Genomic DNA, 18,513 nt, shown 5'->3' with positions numbered 1-18,513 from the left:
ACCTGTAAATTGCTTTCCATTCCATCCGACTACCTTATATTTCCACACAAAAGGTGACTACACTGCTATTTTCTGACCATCCTCAAACTGGGGAGCGGTTTTCAAACATCTGCTTCCAAAAGGCTAATAAGAAAAAAGTTAAAGCGATGCTGCTAGACAGTCACTCTTTCTATTGTTTTGCATAAAAACCCACATTAAAAACTCAGGGAAGAAAAAGAAAGAAAGAAAGAATCAGAGAATAAAAGTTTTAAACCGTCCTAATATTTCTTCTCCTCTATTTTGCATAGGGATAATTTTGTCCTAATCCAAAATCAGTCTCAATTAATTATGGTTGTAGAGTGTTTGAAGAAGTATAAAGATTTTTTCTCTCATAAACAAGTGAAGGTTTTATTTTTCTAGATGATTTTACTGTCGATTAAGAATAGTGTGATTTCCTTGTTGAAGCTGATAGATAGATAGATAGATAGATAGATTGCTGAGTAAACACAGCAAAACATCTCAGGATACATTGTTGATAAATTAGGATGGTTATTTTCAGCAACAAACAAAACCCAAATAGATTATTTTTCGGAAAGGAACTTATGTTCTTGTGGTTGCATAGATTTATATAAAATAAAACATATTATAGATGTTGGTAAAGATAGAGGCAGAGAAGAAGACAGTTCAGTTGGTCTTGGAAGTTAACATTTTTATCCAGTGCAGTAGAATTTTATGGTCATATTGTGGTACTAATTCATCAATGCATCAGAAATCAATGGCTGATCTTAAATCATTCATATATTGTGCTTCTGCTTCCTGATAAAAAGAAAATGTTTCTGTTATTAGAAAAAACAAAAGAGAGAGAGCGAGAGAGAGCGAGAGAGGATAATTTATAAATAGGTAGTAGAGGAGAGATTTATTAGGATATTGTATAGAAAAAATTCTTACTAGAGAAACCATATTTTATTTTATTTTATTTTTTGCATTTTATTGGGTGTATAAAACGGACTTCTACTAATTGTACAGGTATTTCTATTTAAATGTGTATTGGGTTTTTAGAATATTTAAATACAATTTACAGCTATTTTAGTTTCCCTGTTCTAAAGAACATATTCCATTCTTTATCAAAAACTGTTACTTTGGCAGTGTATCCTTCTAATTTTGTTACATTACACTCCAAAAAAATTACATATTGAAAAGTGATAAATGTTTTGGTTCTGTTGAGAGTATTTACCCCAGAAACGCTTTGATACCAAAGTTTAAAAGAAATCTTATATTAAAATTGTATGCTTGCGTTTCCTTGTTTTTCTTCTTTCTGATATGTATTCGTGTGGCTCTATTTTAACAGTTATCGATTCTTAATTTGGAGAAGAAAGATCCTAATAAAAATTAATGTACAGATCGCAAACTTTTATATCGTTGCTGAGGCAGGACCAGTGGAATAATTCCAGAGTATTTCAACCGGGTAAATTAACTATTTGGACTAATTTAATGCTTTGGTTAATCTCTTTTTTTATTTTTTTCTTACATATCAGTTGAGCAAGCAATCCACAATGGAATTGAATCTTTAAGCAAATATACGAAAAATACAGTGGTCTGATAGCCATAAAACACGTTATTTTTAAATTAATTAGTGGCTATGAATGTGAACCATTTTAAATAAACCGATGAGAAAGTGTACTGTATAAGCCATTTTAAAGGGAAAAAAACACCACGCTGTTTCCTTAACAAAACAAAGAGCAAAGCAAAAACCCTTTGATTCATGTCTAAGTGCTGAGCATGTGAATCTCTCATTTTAGTCTAATTAAAAACTTGTTGTATCACAAATCGGTAGAAGACAAAATAGCTGTTTTTAGGTACGTTTAAAATAAATGTGTGTTTCATCCCAAATTGTCTGAGCATCCACAATTCCAGATTTACCTTCTTTGGGATATCCTATAATTCACGCTCTCAGGAAAAAATAGATGCAACCTGTAAAATCGGCAAAATAGCTATAATTGACCCTATATTTTATCTCTGAGGATTATTCAGCCTCTTCTGCAAGATGCAGTTTGCTGTTTCTAACGAAATCAAGGTGTTAGTAAACAGCCTTAGTCCTAAAAGAACTCGCCCGCCTGTGAGTTTTAACGTGGAGCAACAGCGCCATCTAGCGACCATCTGAATTCAAATCCTCCTTCACAGTACAGACAGACGTAAAAAGGGGACGGGGTTCAGTGGGAGCGGGGGAGGACAAAGTTTATGGGCCGCGGGGGGGGGGGGGGGGGGGCGGAGGGTGAGCCTGGAAATCAGCAAACGGTTCATGAAATTTTTCATATAGGTGGTTATAAAATTAAACTCAACCCCCCGAGTTGTCTGCAAAGCATCCCTATCATCCTGTCCTTTCAGTAGTAATAAAGGATGTGTGTGTGTGTGGGGGGGGGTGCTTTTGAAACCCACTATTGTTTCAAAACCCGAGACTAAACAATTGGGCATTCTCCTCTGGAGGGGGAAGGCTTGAGGCTGTAAACAGATAAAGAGCTTCCCAAGCCCAGACGTCTCGCCAGAACTTCTGTGTGTGTGTTGTTGTTGTTGTGAGTTTATGACGGGGGAATCTGGCAGCCTGGAACTGCTAAGGAAGAAAGAACAAAGGGAAGCATCCAGCGTGCTGGATTTTTCACGGCATCTGCAAGGAAAGAATAAAGAAGAATGAATGAACATACTCCCTTCCCCCCCCCCCACCCTTCGAAGGAGGGAAAAAAAAACGTAAAAAACTTTGTGATTGAAGCCGAGAGAAGACTATTTACATGTTGGGTTTCCTCACATCCCCAAGTAGTTGTAGTAATTTAGGAGCTCCTGAAAAGTTTTCCTGCACTGTTTGCTTTACAGCCCTTTAGTTCTTTAACCTTCAGAAATTTATACCCTGTAAAGTTTTATAGCGGTCATATTCTTTTATTGCAGCACACGGCAAGTATTTTTTTATGACAAGTTGCTTCCCTTTCTCTCTTTCTCCACTAAGCTCCAAAAATCTTTTAACTTCTTTGTTTTGTTTGGGCTACCCCATAGAAGGAGGATTTTAAAAGTAAGGTAAAATGCTGCTTTTAGAGAACTCTTTTTTATGGGAACAGCCTAGAGAAAAGAGCATCGTGGTTGTATTTCTCACCGTTTCCGGCTGACCTGAACTTTAGGGTCTCAATTTTGGTATGTTTGTTTGTTTTACTTCCCAAGTACTTATGTTTCTGCAGGAGACATAACGTGTAAAATGACTTCTAAGTCAGGACTTACAATCGACGCTTATTCAGCCCTAAGAAAAAGGCAGCCCGTGTTACAAATCATGGCCGTTCCTCTCAGAGGTGGCAAAATTTGTTTTTTCATTTGCAAAGTTTTGTTTTTAAGTTCCCCACTCACCTTATGTCTATCTCGGCTTAAAATAACGGTGCATCTAACCCCAAAAGGAAGGGCTCACAAGGCTTTGCCAAATTGATTTAGAAACGGAGTAGGTTCGACTGGAAGCATGGGAACACAGACCACACTGGAAATGAATTTTATTTATTTTCTCCTGTGGATACGTTCTCCACCCCACTCCGCCTTGCTCAGACTAAAAATTGATCTTTATAATACACTTAACCAGCCGCTTTAGAGCTCAGAGAAACGCACTAAAAATATGTCCGAAATGTTACACAATGAAATATAGGTATTGTTGTTCTCAAATCGATTTTTATTCTGGAGCATTGAACAGCTGTGGAAAATACATTTGGGCTTGTGCAACAGAAATCAGGTTTTCCAACAATTTCTTCTTTGAAAACAATCCAACCCTCTACCAAAATGAAGTAACAGTTCACCGTTTAAAAGCATATGGTCGTTGTTGCCTTAAAGATATCCACAGTGGTAAGGAAAGGGTGGGGGAGAAAGATGCTCTACCCTAAAGTCCAAGCGACAGAACAAGTGAATTAAGTTATGGATAAGATGTGATCGTTTGTTTGGTTTTAAATAGCCAGGGTTTAGATAAGCCTGTCTGGATTCATTTTGACACCACATGGCAGATTTAGGAAAGATATTCAACTCCTTAACCCTAGACTAGAATCATTTGTCCTTCATTAAATGGAGAAAGGGGAAAACATAATAGCAAACACAGAACTCACAACTTTCACATGGCCAATCCTTGCTTTTCACTACAGACTCTTTTGAACGTAAACTCAGATTTAGAATAATCATCTCTTCCGCCTTCTCAGTAGGAAATAGGGGAGAAACCCTGATTTGGGGAATTTATTTTGAGAAGGAAGACTTCCATACAACCTGGAGTTAGGTTAGGTTTAACCCGCTGTGGCTTCTGAGCAGTGAAAGTTTTAGGCGCGAAAGCGTTGGCTTTCAAAAGCTTCATAAACATTAACAGGGGCATCAACATGGTTAAGTCTGGTTTCTAGGGTATTGCAATATATTTGAAAGGGGGAAACCGAAAAGTGTGCAAATTGCAGTGCACAGGAAAAGTACCGCTATTGCATTGGCCGAAGCTGCGATTATCATTCTCAGCAGATAAAAGTAGTGTAAAAATCTTCTTCCACAAGTACAAGCAGCTGTCTCGCCTACGAAATTAGCTTTGTGGTGTTTTGATCACACAGCACCAAAAATAAGGGTTGTTTCCTTTTTCCTTTTCCTCTTTTTCTGCTATTCAAACACACCGCCATGCACTGTATTACACCCAGAAAGGCTTTCAGTAGCTTATACAAATGTGCACACGAAAAAAGGAGGCAGGTTTATTTTGAAAGATCTCAAGGTATACGCAAAGAGCCACACTGGAAACATAAAGCAAGCTTCAGCGCCCACAGTAACACAATCACAGACACGTTTTACAATAGCCACCATATAATCAACTTGTACTAAAGTTACTCCCCACCTCCCACTCCTCTCCCACCCTCCCCCTCCCCCCAAAAAGTTAAATCTTACAGAATGATAAGGGAATCACAGTCCTGGTTAGAACGGTGCGGAGACACCTCCGGGAGAGATTTCAGACGGGAATTCAATTCCTGCTAGCATCAAATGAGGCCTCTTTTGTAAACAACGAGGGTACATATTTGTTACATTAAATGCACCTCAAAACATTTTAAAAAAGCAACCACAAGACAATCACAATTCTTTTGTGTCTCTCATTCAGTAACACTGTCCCGTTTCGGGTAAATATGCAACGGCGTGTCTCCTAAGAGCCTCGTGTTCCAAATGCAAACAAGGGATCAATGTAAAACGTTATCATCTCATTTCGAGCAGGTCAGAAGGAAACATTCGAGTGTAAACTTATCAGCTGAACTATCCGAGGAAAGAAACATACAAGCACGAGCCATGGCACTTTACCTCTGAAACCATCTAAGTCTTCAGGAGAATTCATTTCACAATAACTTATAAATACTCTAACACTAAGAACACAAGTTTACCTTCTCTTATAAATCTACCAAGGTGGGGGGTTGGCTTTGTTTTCTGTTCGTTTTTAACTAGAAAAATGTCATTTTTCTCCTCTAAAAGTTGGGAATAAGCTGGGAGGGGGTCTTTTTTTGTCTTTTTTCCTTTTCTTTTTTTTTCAGTCTTTTTTGTTCATTTTTTTTCCTAAACACCACTTTCGTTCCAATAGACTTTTCAAACGATCCAGTACAAAACTACCAGGTTGGGAGGATTATTTCTAAGATTATATTAAATTCGCTGGTCAAAGGCAGTGATCCACCGCAGAGAGATGAAAACTATTAAAAACAAAAACAAAACAAACAAACAACAGAGGCGCAGTGGGATATTTGACTGCCATTAACCCGAATAAAGTTGGCAAATGGGAAAAAAAATGATGTATTGCTTGCAATTAAACTCAAATCTTAAAAAATGTCTGCCTTCTAGTAAGGGGTCCGATTTCTTTGCCACTTCAACTTATGCCCGTGGGGATGTGGTGTGGCTTGGCTAGGAGACACAAACATGTGAATAGAGAAAGGCGGGGGGGCGGTCTGTGCTGTAATAGAGTATGGTTATTTCTGACACGGTGGCTGTTGTTAGTGGCTTTTCTGTCCGTTTGGAATATAGGCAACATGTCCTGATTGCAACACAGCTACGGACCTGCACTGTTTACACTGCCTGGGACACCCCCACCCCCCACCCCTTTCCCTCCCCCGGAATGGAAACAGCCCCCAGCATGGGTCCCACACCTTTACAGGAGTAGCTTTCTAACGGGCAACCATAAGGAAACATGATCAGCTTCCCGCTTGCCAAGGTGGGAGCGAAACACATCAGGTTTGATTTATCACCGGGCGCGCAGCTCGGAAGCGATCGCCCAGCAGCGCAGAGGGCGCGCGCGCCACCGGGGGGCTTATTCTTTGCCCTGCTCCTTGTTCATTTTCTTCATTTTCATCCGTCGGTTCTGAAACCAGATTTTGACTTGTCTCTCACTCAGGTTGAGGAGCCTGGCCACTTCGTGCCTGCGGTCCCGGGTGAGGTACATGTTGAACAAGAACTCCTTCTCTAGCTCCAGGGTCTGGTATTTGGTGTAAGGGCATCTTTTCTTTCGGGAGGAGCGGGCATGGAGCCAGTTGGCCGCTGGGTTGGCTGAAAGAGAAGCAGCGAGATCAGTACGACGTATCCTGCTCCTTGTTCAGAACGCTCCCAATCAATAACACCATCAAATATTAAAAACTAGACATAAGAATGCATGTCCGCTGAGTAATGAGTTACCAGAAGAAGGCTACGTGAACGTGCACACGGTGATGCGTGTACTCAGGTGTGGGTGTGTGCGCATATATGTTCATAAAAGTACACCTCTCACTGTACATGGTTGATGGTCAGGACCTGATTCTGCAAACAATGATGCACTTGCTCAACTTTGACCACCTGAAATGGCTCCTCATTATTTTCCAGTCAAGCACGCGCTCAAGTGTCTGCAGGATCGGGGCCTATACCTGTGTAGGTACATGTGCATATATCCAAGCACACAAAAACGTATGGATGTAGATGGGCTGAGAGTAAGCTATGCATCTTGCAGGTACATGTGGACACGTATGACTATCCAGTCCTGGCTGCATTAGGCTTTGGAAAACACGTAGATTGCCTCTGCATAAGGCTTCAATAAATCATGCCTATTTTTGCTAAGTGCCAAGTAATGGTCTTACTCCAATAAACATTACTCTAAGGGCTGAAGGGATACGCAGGTACGGTCTGGTCCATGCACTGCAGAAACACCATGGCATTTGCAGACCTTTTACAAAGGTAAGTAATGCAGTAGGACAGATCCAGGAAAGAAGAACATTTTTCCCAGTCATCTCCGCCAATCGAAGGAGAGGGGGAAAGAGTTTGGGGCAAAGATCAGAAACGAAGAAAGAGTACAGTGGCCCAGCTCCTGTGTGTGAACAACACAACCGCGTCAGTGCAAAAGGTGCAGCGGGTGAACGTGTCACCCTGGCAGGTGCGCTGGAACACTTTTTTGGGTGGGGAGAATGCTTTGCACACGTCTACCAATTACACGTTAGCATTAAACTGCCTGACCGTTAGTTAACTCGGGGGCTGGAGGAAATAAAATGCAAAGAGTTTGACCAGGACACATTCCTCTATTCTTGCTCCCCTTGCCTCTTCTGCGATTGTAGCTAAAGCCATGAACCTTCACACCAATTAAAAGGAGCACTAGATTTAAAACAAAAAACAAGCAACAACAAAAACCACCAACAAAATGTTTCCTCTGCGTAAAATGACATGTATTGAATATTTTCAAAGTAACGCTGCTCGTCTTCCTCTGTAAGCACTGCATCTTACAGACCTGCACGGCTATTTCCTTAGTGTAATTGACTTAATCTAATATGCAGAATTAAATATTAAAGAGGAAGAAAGCTGTGAATAATTGATACCGTTAGTTGTGGTACCTATCTTTTAATGGCAGCGGAGAGCGTACACAACCTCTCTCTCTCGCTCGCTCGCTCGCTCGCTCGCTCTTTCTAAGTAGAAGTTCCTCTTGGAAAAGCGTTACTCTTTACACCGGAAAACAGCTTTCTCTAGCGATTCTAGCAGCCTCTAGCCAGGAGAGCGAAGGAGAAATGATTTAGGGCGTGTCGTCCATCTTAAATCCAACCAACAAATTAAAATCAGGTGGCGGCCCTGGGTTGCTTATTATGTAACACTTTCCCCCCACATGGAAACGGCTGGTGAAGCCGGCGGAAGGGGTCTGTGAAGAGCAGCTCCTTCTCCTGGCTCTGGTGCTCGAGGTTTCTTGGAATGCGACCACCCCCCGCCAGAATTAAAGTGCGCGTTACAGCAAACCGCTCGTCCTTACCGCCTACCCGAGAGCCCGCAGAGCCGCTGCCGGGGTGGCTACCTGCACCTTCCGAGCAGCCTTCGCGGCCGGCACTGCCAGTGAGTCAGAATCAGGCCGCCCGAGCCCTCCAGCTCCCGCCCGCAGTTTGGTTTGGAGCTCTGCCCGGCACAATGGAGCAGGACTTTCCTTTTGCGCGCGGAGCAAGCGGGAGGCTGGCTTGCTTCTTGCTGTCTGCCGTCAGGCGGCAGCTACCGCCATCGCCCTTGCCCATGGCAAAAATAATAAGCGTCGCTGAGGAGGGGAGAAATCTAGGTGCAGTTACACATGCCGGGGAGGTGGGTCTGCGGCTGGCGAAGCTCGCGCCTGCCTGTTCCCGGAGCCCGGCTCGCGGGTTCCTTGAGCTAAGCCCGAGCCCTCGCTCCCCCGTTTTACCTTTCAGGCGACGCCAGGTACTAAAGAAGCCCTGACGGTCTGCTCGAGGGCTGCGGGCGCGAACCCATGTGCAGAAGGGCGCACTCAGGAGCATGAGCTGCGCCTGGGTTAGAAATGCGGCCGCCTGAGCCGCTTTCCAGAACGCGGCTCGCCCAAGAAGCCCACGGACAGTTCGCCAATCTGCGGCATTACCGACAAACCCCCGAGGAGCCCAGACCCCCTTTTCTCTTTGGGAGAGCGGCCCTGAAGCATCCAGACCCCTGTTACATTTCATACACATGCAGAAAGCGGCAAGGTGGCTGGGGCCGGGGGACGGGCGCAAGCCGTCTCCTTCGGAGCTCTCGAGGTAAGTGAGAGCCGCTCACCCTCTCCACCTGGACTCCGCCACCTTCCCTTTCCCTCCCCGTCCCCCCCTCCGGCTTTATTCCACTTTCCACCCGCTGTTCCCCTTCCCGTGCTCAAGTTGTCTTCCCTCCCCGCACGCTTCCAGGGAAACGTCCCCCTTGGCTGTGGCTAAGCCAGGACAGAGCGCACGTCTGCGAAGAGGCTGGTCTGAGACCTCCGGGTTATACACTGCTTAAGGAGTTTTAATAAAAGCAATGCCCGTCTCCCCGCTCGCCTCCACCGCCACCATCTCCGGCCCTTTAGGCTGGCACCAGTAATCCGAGCGTTCTCTTTCAGACATGACTTTAACGTGGCTCTGCATTGTCCCGATTTATGGCACCTCCGCAGCTTTTATGCTGTTTACTTCCTCACTTTTATAACTTACTTTGATCTGGCCTGTCTTTGTCCTCGCTTCCTTCACAAACTTTATTGTCCTCGAAGCTGGGCCTTTGATTGGCAACGATCGCCTCCCTTCCAGCAGAAGGTTCTAAATTGTACTCCTGTGTTCCTGGTTTATGGACTTCCCCGGGGTGGCCCAGCAGAGGTTCTGCTTTGACTGATCCCTGCCCGGCTATGTTCTCTGTTCTGGGCACAGGATCCAGCCAGCTCCGTAGATACCTGCTATCAGAAGGGACGCTTTGATGTTGAATATATGGATGATAGACCGAAGGAAGGGTACCAGAAGAATGAGCATTCAAAGGAGTCCAGGAAGCGCTGAAAACTGGAGGTTTTGGCTGGAAACTACAGGAGGGGAATTCTAGCTGCTCATTGTGCCCAACTTGCCTGGAACTCGTATATTGCCCAGTTGAAAATTTAGCTGAAGGCGAGTCTTCACTTTCGTGACTTATAATAGAGTCGACATAATAATTGCTAAGAGTTCCAGAAATGGACATTCTCAGACATCATACAAAGCACGGTTCAATGAAGGGAAAAAAAATATATAGGACAAATCTAGATTTGTACTCGACCCCCTTCTCCAACTTCCCAGCCAACAAAGTACAGTTGGGCTGCTGTGTTGTGAGCTCCTAGCAAAATGATTGGTCAAACTTTTTCCGTGCGCCTGATAAAGCGTCAGCGGAGACGTAAATCAATCGGAGGCAAAGGGGGGCTGAGCAGGGCTGTCATTCGCCGGTGCATTCCATATCAAGGATGGATTGTTGGATGTTTATGCAATGCTGCAAAACGTCAGAAGCTTGGGAAGCCACGAGGCAGGCAGCGCGGGGGTCATACGCCCGGGCAGATTTGCTTCTGAAATATGGAGGGGGGGCACTCGGCTCTCTCTGGCTTTAATAAGCATCATGGGTGGGGGGGAATAGGGATTAAAGCCTTTGCCATGCAGTGGCCCAATGGTAACAAGCCGGAGAATATGTATAATCCGGCTGCAAAGTTAGCTATGAGAGAGGGCGAGGAAGATTCCTGCATTGTTAAACTAGGGGAGGGGCCGGTTATAAAGAATTAACCCTTCCGGAGTGGGTCAAAATTGGATTGCTCACCCAGGGAAATAACCGGCGTCTAGTTGAAATTTTAAATATCGCTGTTGTTACTTTACCCCGCGGCCCGGATTACCTGCATGGTAGAGGGCTGGGTCTGCCTGAGGGGAGTGAGAATGCGAGCCCCTGTCCTTCCCAGGGTAACCCCCGGCTTGGGTTGCTAGGGCTAAAATAGTCGGATACACCGCGTGAAGGCAGGAGCCGTCCTTTGACTTTACGAGGCCAGTAAATACAGAGCGCGCGGATCCTGCTTTGTTCCAGAACGCGTTACACTTGTGACGGTTAAAGAGTTTAATAAAACTTACATTAGCTGGCTTTGATTTTTATAGCCTTGAATTTACTGCCGCTGGAAAAGAAAAGGAGGCTTGCACATTTTAGCCGGCTGCTTACTCCCCCATTCACATGCACACACCCACGTATGAAAAACAACCCACTTGTGTGTAAACATGATTTAAAAAAGCGGGGGGGGGATGCTCTTCTGTTTGCTAACTACTCAGGAGCTGAATCACACAGGCGTTAGAGACACAAGTCTGGACGGTGGAGGAACCAGCGCCCGTTCAGCCAAATCGTGTCAGCTGCATTGTTTCCAATAGGTTACCCTGAGATTTAAAATGCTGGTTACGTTCTAGGTGACTGTGTGCAAAATGATCCCCGGACTTCAGCTGAGATGTAGTCTGGAAGGATGTGCTTCCCTGGTCCTTCAGAACTGTACGTTCCTTCACAGAGAATTTTTGTTAAAGTTAATAGACTCTCACTTGCTGAGCAATGATTAGCTAGTAAGAATATTTTCTAAATTTGCTCTTATGTCTCTTTGGTATGTCCTGGGGATCTGACAAATAATCAGATATTGGGTGGTAAGTGACCACCTTCAAATTAAGAGAAAACAAAACATTTCTCTCTCTCTATCTCTCTCTCGCTCTCATTTCATGGATAGCGACGTAAACACAAGATGGAGGTGAAATATCTCAAAGAAAATTTTACCCGAGCAAAATTCTAAAAGCACTTAAGGAACCGCAACCCTTTACATTTTTCCTTAGTGCCTCTAAAATGTGTCCTGGACCAGCACGTGAACGGTGGAGTGACACACGTCTAAATCGCTTGGCTTCGTCTCCTTCTAGCCGAGTTCTTACAGTCCAAAGCCTCTTTTCTAGAATACTTCGGGGGAGGGGTGTGTGAGGATAGTCAATATCAGTTCTGTGCTTAATATTTTAAATACTTCAATACAGGCCACTGGCGCTAACAACAAAAGAGCGAATTCTGTCACGGGTTCGAGCGCCTTCGGGAATCTTTTGAGACCCACTGGGCTGGGATCTCGAAGCAGCGCCCCGACCAACACGGGTGACGGGTTCCACTGGCTCAGGGTCTCCTCTTACTTACGTCTGGGGAAATCCCCAGGAGATCCTTTTCACTCCGACTGGATCTGAACCGAGGGGAGAACAGAAGGGGGACCCCTGACTTCTGTGGGGCTATTTAGCCAAGCACAGTGGCTCTTTTGGGTAAGTGTGCGGGACCGGGCTCCGTAACAACAACCTCCCCCGTGCACCAGTAACCAGAAGCGGCTGCGTGACCCGCCGGGGTAAGCCTGGCGTTGTGCTAACTTCTTTTTTTAAACTTCCCTGAGAGCTGGAGGCGCTGCGCCGCCCAAACGCTCCTTGTGAAGCGATTCAGACGGAAATCCGTGCCCGCTGCGAGCCTTGGCGCATTGCTGAGCTTTATTGCCTTACAGAAGTGAATCTCAAACATAACCCTCCGCCGCACAACGGACTTGGAGGAACTTCCCAAGGACGCGGGTCGCTTGAGAAAGACCGAAGAGATGCGAATGTGTTGCGGCGCTCCAATCTCCTTAGCTGCGGGTGCGCGGGTGCCTGGCTATGATGTCGCTGAGGGGTGCACGATCACCGCCGAGCTGGTGGTGAAGGGTGTGTGAAACAATTCAACATTAATTGAAACCGAGCACCTGGTTTCAGTTTGCGAGATAAATTGTCCATGTCTTACCTGTAAGAAATATACGCTTGGGAAAATCCTAGTGCGCCTCCTATAAATAATTATGAAGCATGTCAGCTGCTGAGTCTATAATTTTCGGTAGCATATAAATTAAAACCGAAAAGACTCCAACGAGTGTGAGTGGGACGCAGGGACCCAAAGGTCTGGAGATCCCTAGTGGAAGGAAACCACACAAGGAGACCGGCCGAACCCATTTGCTTTGGCTACTTTGGAGGTTTCTGTTTGCCCAGTGGTTTAACTTTTCATTTACATCACCATATATCATCTTCCTATATCCTGGCGGAGGGGAGGGGGAATGGAGAGTGGTCTATTTTCCTCTGCACCACTGTATTTTAATACCACATTGAGCTGGTCTGAGGATGCGCTTTCACGCCTGTTACATTTTAGAGACTGGACTAAAAATAAAACCACACACCAGACACCCCACGAAAAGTTAAGCGCTTTGCAAATAAGTCTGACAAGGAAAAGCAGAAGAGAAAGTGGCCTGGCTGGAGATTCTGACATTGCTTTGATGCAAACTTTGCTATAATTGGACAGCTGATGTACACTTTTTGCACAATTTACTTACTAGATGGGATTCATTTTAGGGCTGGGCTTTTATGGACTGGATACAGGAAGTGGGAAAGGAAGCCGTTGTTTCCCAGAAATCTAGAAAATAGCCACATTTCTGGGTTGTTTTGTTTTCAGAATCCCTGCCACAGTTTTCCAAGTCCTGAGGTTTTGTGCTTTTTTAACCCAGTTGCTATTTCTAAATAATATTTATTATTGGCAGGGAGGGGCAGAAGTAATTTCTAAATAGTTTTTTCCAGTTGAAATACACAGAAGCCAAATTTCTCCCTGAACAATCAGATTGTGGGGGCAGATAGTTTTACGCTGAAAACAGCCAAATATAAAGTGTGGTTTAAAAAGGCACATCGTAACTCTGGGGAAGTCCCATTTTACTGACTTGTAAGAGCTGGCACAAGAAAAAATAAAAACAGACCCGTTTCTTGGCGGAAACACATGTAACCGCTTTTAAAAAACACAAAATAAAACAAAACGCAAACTGGCGTTGCCATTTATTGGAAATGGCACCTTTTCCCACGTGATTTCTTTTCTTTATCGTCCGTTAGAAGAAGATGGAAAAATTCTGGGGCTTAAGCAAAGAGCTCCGATCCCATATTCCTTTTTCAGCCAAAAAGCCCATTGACCTCAATAGCGGTTTTATCTAAAGCCAGAATTGGGTGAGGATTGTAGGACTTGATCCAGAGCTTCTGAGACAAGGGGCCAAGATGGGGACTGTGCGCAATATGTTTCATATCCTGTCACTTGGGAGAAATCCACTACATTTTTTCTTTCAAGTAGATAAGGGTAATACCGAGTGCATAAAAGTTGGGAGTGAACTTCATAGCTACCCAGAGCCTGAAGGGCAAGAGTCCATCCAAAATAACCTCACCAAGATCCCTCGCGCTCACGTAGCAGCTGCGAAAGAACACTCAGCCCTAAATAATGACACAAATGCAGTAAGTGATTGAAAAGGCATAAAACGGGGCAGGAAACAGAAATCAAAACTCACCCTACAGCCCAGAGAATTTATGAATGATACCTTGACACAAGCCTAAGAGGTTATGAAAGGGGAAGGCGTCCAGGAGCTCTTGCAAAACCCATGACGAGAGCGAATCATAATCCTGAGCCAGGGAGTAAAAGTCTTTCTTTAAAAAAAATGTGAAATGAGTTTCTGTAGCCTAAAAGCAGAAGGATCTACCTTTCCCATTTCCTGTGCTGCCTGGAGCCTCAATACCGCCGTCTGTTCAAAATCCGCAAGCGGTGAGTTGGGGGGCGGCGGGCGGGAGGGCGGGCGGGGGGGGTCTGGTCTGGAGAGAAGCAAAACAACTTACACATGTGGGCAATTTTCCAAGCAACGAAACTTTAGCCCGGCTCAAAACTCACTTCCAAAAAGGGCTTGGAATCTTTTAGCCGCTCGGAACGCCTTGCCCCCTCGCCCAGTAACGCCTTGAGCGCCTTTGGAAAGGGAGACCATTCAAATAAAGTGTGTCTGGGGCTTGAAGCCAATATTGTGGGGGCTAAAGTCCCTTGCCCCTTTGGCTGTTCGAAATAAGTGCGGCTCTTCCGGTTGTATGTGGAGTTTTACACGCGTGGAATTCCACTGGCTTCAGGAGAGCGGCAGCCGGGGTAAGCCGGATCCGGATCGGGTCTGGGGTCACGGCGCTATAGTTGGGACCCAAACATTGCTGGGGAGAAAGGGGGTGGAATTAACAAGCCGTGGTAGCGAGAGGAGGCCGCCGGAGGCTTCCACTCAGGGCCGAAGGAAAAGCAAAGCGCAATAGAGCTGGGCTGTTAAATAATTGCTTCAATAAAATCTGTGGCATGAGACCTTGCAAAAAAAGAGGGGGGCGTCCTTTCAACTCGCTATTTTTACAGCATTTTGCCAACGGTTTAGACTCAGGAGGAACTGGGTTGAGAGAACTGCAGGCAGACGGGAAGAATACCTAAGAATCAGAAGCAGAGGGGTGTCGTTCATTGTCGCGCGTGTGTGTGGGGAGGTGTGGGGGGTGCGGAGCAGGAGGGGAGGTTGGTTTGCAAACGACCCAGTTATCCGTTTGTAGCAGTGCCCCAACCTCGCTGCTTCTTCAGGTGAAGTCGCTCTCGCTTATCCCTCTGATTTGGAATGAAAAGAAAACAAACCGCTTCAGAGACAAGCCAGGCAAATCAGGTGCACCCTGGTAAACAGTTTCCATGCACAGATCGGATGTTTCCCCTTATTCCTTCCCACCCCCTTGCAAAACAGACCCGCTTCTGCTTTCAACCAATATTACAGCCCACGTGGGCCTGATTCTGACCTCGGTTACAACGCTGTAAAAGCCACGCGCTTCAATGAACTTTGGTGGTTTCTTTACCTCGGTGCAAGAGAAATCAAAATCGGGGCTGGGGGGGTGGGGCCGTGCGTTTACAAGACAGGTTAGTGGCTGATTATTAACTTTGCAAGCTGGTTCATTTCCGGTGTAATGTTCTGGTGATCACATACAGCTCGCGTCGTTTCTCTAACAAGGACCCGCAGAACTTCTAACAGGCATGGAATGCAAATAGTTTTATGCTGACTTTTCTACCTCTTTCCCCCACCACCACCACCCTGCGCGCCCCCTTTTCGGCACGGCTGCTAGTTTAATAGGCAGGGTGGGCACAAGGGTTACCAGTTGCAGGGACAACACGTAGCCCCGCTTAAAGGCAATCCCACCCTTTTTCTCCCTTCCAGTCCCACAATCAAGCGAATTCACAGCAGAAGATGCGCTCTGAGCTCGGCCACCGCGTCCATCGTTAGTCGTTCCAAACTGAAAGGGTGAGGCCCGCAAAAATCGCCTCCCAGAGCACACAACACTCAGCGTTATGCTCATCTCACCCGCTGGCGCACGAAGTTATTTCCATTCCCGGGTACTACGTTATCCCGCCTAGAGCTGTAGCTTTCAGGAGCCCACGAACGTTCCCGAGAAATAACTTGGATCATAAGTGTCCCTAGCACAGCTCAAGGCTGGTACGTCAACAATTTTGCCTCTGTTCTTCTCGAATAGTTTCATCTGAGCATCGTCTGAGTTTCGTGAAACGATAAACTTTTGTTTCAGTGCTCAGATGGGAGCAGACGAGCCACAGCCGGGCGTTCAGGCGTGTGTGTACCTACCTGCCTCGGTGTAGACAGTCACCGATCGCTGTGTACAAACACCCGTGTGTTGTCTTGCTGCCGGAGTTCTATACTATGTTAAACTCACCCAGTGGCTTATCCATCGAGTGTATTTCTAATTTGGGTAGCGAAGAATCAGGACAAATCACGGACACGTGCGCTTTATCGTCCAAACTGTGTAGGACCATTGGGAAAGAACTGAAATAGAAAGTTACAACCGTGTGCGCTATAATGAACGTAATTTAATAAAATGGGGGAACTGAATAAAAGCGGAGGGAGTTTTACTGCGTTCCCTGAACGGATATTTTATCATTTAAGCGTAGATGTGGATTTCTTACCCGAGTCCTCTAAAAAAAGAGAAAAAAAGTTCTCTCTCTTGCGAATATGACTGAATTCTGTTTTTAAGAAGGATCCTGATTCCATTGAATTGAGCAGGAGTTGGATGCTGTGCCTACTCAGACGTTCTTGAAAAATGGCTCTGAAGTGGAATTTTTTGGGGAAAAAAGCCAAACCCCAAACCCTGCATGCACAATTCCTGAGGGTTTTTTTTTTTTGCTCGTTTAATTTTATTGCCAAAACTAATAGAGGCTGTGGTCAACTTGCTTAGCTGCTAGATGCTAAAATTCCAATAATATGGTTTGATCTTATAAATAAATAAATAAAACAAATAAATAAATAATGTGCATATTATTTTCCTCTGCTCCAGCTGCCCTGAATAAAAAAAATCGAGGAGAGTAACTGGCGTAAATCAGGTAGTTTTATGTTCTTGTGTTTAAAAAATAAAAGCCCAACAACATGAAACTACCTAATTCACAAAGCAGTTCTAGTTCATTCCTGGGTCAAAGGCTAAAATTACCAAGAAAGGCGCCTGGGCGGCCATTTTGTTTGACATCACTTGCAATCTGAACTTTTATAATAGAAAACAGTTGCTAGGAAACAAAAGCAACAAAAGGATCTTTTCAAAGACAAAAAACCCCTACGATTTCACGAAATATCTATTCAGATTATTTCCTATGTACAGGGTCTAGAACGGATCTCTCCTGCAGGAGCTTACAAATAGTTTGCAAATAGACTAGAGGAAACAGTAAAATACTATTGACTCTGAGAAACAAACGATTATTTCAGCTTTAACTATAGCACAAAAATTGCTAAAGCCTTAAATAAAAGCAATTGAAAGCATCTTTTTCCCACGTGAGAATATCTCTTGAAAAACCTGATTTTTGTTAAAAAATAGGACAATCTTTGGATAACTTCCTGCAGACTGTAACAATCAAACCAAACCAGTGAATTCCGGAAATTAAAAACTCAGAATTAATTTTCTCTCTACCACTCCCCAAAAACTGGATGCAATTTTTTAAAAAAGTTGGAACCCATCAAAACAGTCGGAAAAGTATGGCCACAGCTGTTTTACAGCTATCACCTAAGAACTTAAAAGAACTTGTCCATTTTTGCGTTTATAAATTATATGTTGATCGTGATTATACATCATAATGGCCAGTTTTATAAAGCTAAGTAGAAAATCTCATTTTTATAAAGAAGAAGAATTTAACACAGCAAACTGAGGAAATGGTAGAGGAGATTGGATAACAGCCCACAGAAGACTTTTACTGAGGTTCAAGGTCTGTGGAATTTCCTAAATTCTTAGGAGAAAACTTGTAGAACTTTTCAAGAAGTGTAGCACCTGAAACGGTTTAAATGTAGAGTCCTTTAAAAGTAGGACCCGGAGATTTTCTGCTTCGGCTATTCCATTGCCATCATTTTTAAATGTAATAAAACTATAAATTAAATGTCTTACCTTGTATGTTGCATTCTTGTCTAAGAGGATTAAATAAATAAACTCACTGGAAAGGAAATAAACAAAGATAGCCCTGTTTCCTAAAGTACACGTTTCCTAGCGTTTACCAAAGTTCATTAGAAGGAAAACAAAGCCAACCCAAAAAACACGTCGGAGATGAAGAGGTGCAGGGAGGAGCCTGCAACTTGACTATAACTTAGCTTCATTTCATTTGCAAAGCCTTTAAAAGACTAGACGGGATGGTATATAAATCTGTTGCACAGGAAATACAATAAAACTTAGCCATGTTGTTGAACTTCAGAGAATTTACTTCTGATGAGGTGAATAGAAAGACAACACAGATTCAACAAATACAGCAACACCATCCAATCCCGAGTTACAAAGAGAGAACTAATGTACAGTCACCGAATAGCCAGCACCCTAGTTTGTTTTATCTTGTGCACTAAAGGCCTCTTTTTGAAAATAATAAGAAATGGAAATAAATATTAGTGAACATCTTTGGCACGGACTGCGG

The 18,513-nt window shown here is 44.3% G+C and overlaps 1 protein-coding gene and 1 long non-coding RNA gene across 4 annotated transcripts; both read right to left on the bottom strand.

Moving 5' to 3' along the window:
- Positions 1–3,564: 3,564 nt before the first annotated feature.
- HOXB9 (homeobox B9) lies at positions 3,565–10,282 on the bottom strand. Of its 3 annotated transcripts, XR_012642733.1 has the most exons (4): positions 9,423–10,282; positions 8,240–8,512; positions 7,818–7,980; positions 6,411–6,528 (listed from the first exon to the last, which is right to left on the bottom strand). XR_012642733.1 is itself a non-coding variant. In XM_074979296.1 (2 exons), the coding sequence occupies exons 1-2, from the start codon at positions 9,928–9,930 to the stop codon at positions 6,293–6,295; spliced, it is 744 nt and encodes a 247-aa protein (XP_074835397.1). In that variant the 5' UTR covers positions 9,931–10,281; the 3' UTR covers positions 3,565–6,292. The 3 variants fall into 3 exon arrangements, 1 of the variants encoding a protein (XP_074835397.1); XR_012642732.1 differs by lacking the exon at positions 7,818–7,980 and having other exon boundaries at positions 6,395–6,528; XM_074979296.1 differs by lacking the exons at positions 7,818–7,980; positions 8,240–8,512 and having other exon boundaries at positions 3,565–6,528; positions 9,423–10,281.
- Positions 10,283–14,335: 4,053 nt separating this feature from the next.
- Positions 14,336–18,032, bottom strand: LOC142002850 (uncharacterized). The gene is made up of 3 exons (XR_012642734.1): positions 18,000–18,032; positions 16,293–16,402; positions 14,336–15,189 (listed from the first exon to the last, which is right to left on the bottom strand). It is a non-coding gene; the product is annotated as an uncharacterized LOC142002850 (long non-coding RNA).
- Between the last annotated feature and the right edge of the window lie 481 nt (positions 18,033–18,513).

Source organism: Carettochelys insculpta, chromosome 28, assembly GCF_033958435.1.
Source record: "Carettochelys insculpta isolate YL-2023 chromosome 28, ASM3395843v1, whole genome shotgun sequence".
NCBI classification, from domain to species: domain Eukaryota; kingdom Metazoa; phylum Chordata; order Testudines; family Carettochelyidae; genus Carettochelys; species Carettochelys insculpta.
The sequence above is the reverse complement of the archived record's forward strand: the minus strand, read 5'-3'. Positions and strand labels throughout refer to the sequence as shown.

Excerpts from the sequence above, each read along its gene's own strand:
- HOXB9 (XM_074979296.1), bottom strand. The coding sequence starts at position 9,930 with ATGTCCATTTCTGGAACTCTTAGCAATTATTATGTCGACTCTATTATA. Across the intron at positions 6,529-9,422 it reads CAAAGACAGGCCAGATCAAA|CCAACCCAGCGGCCAACTGG; the intron begins GTAAGTTATAAA and ends CTTCTCTTTCAG.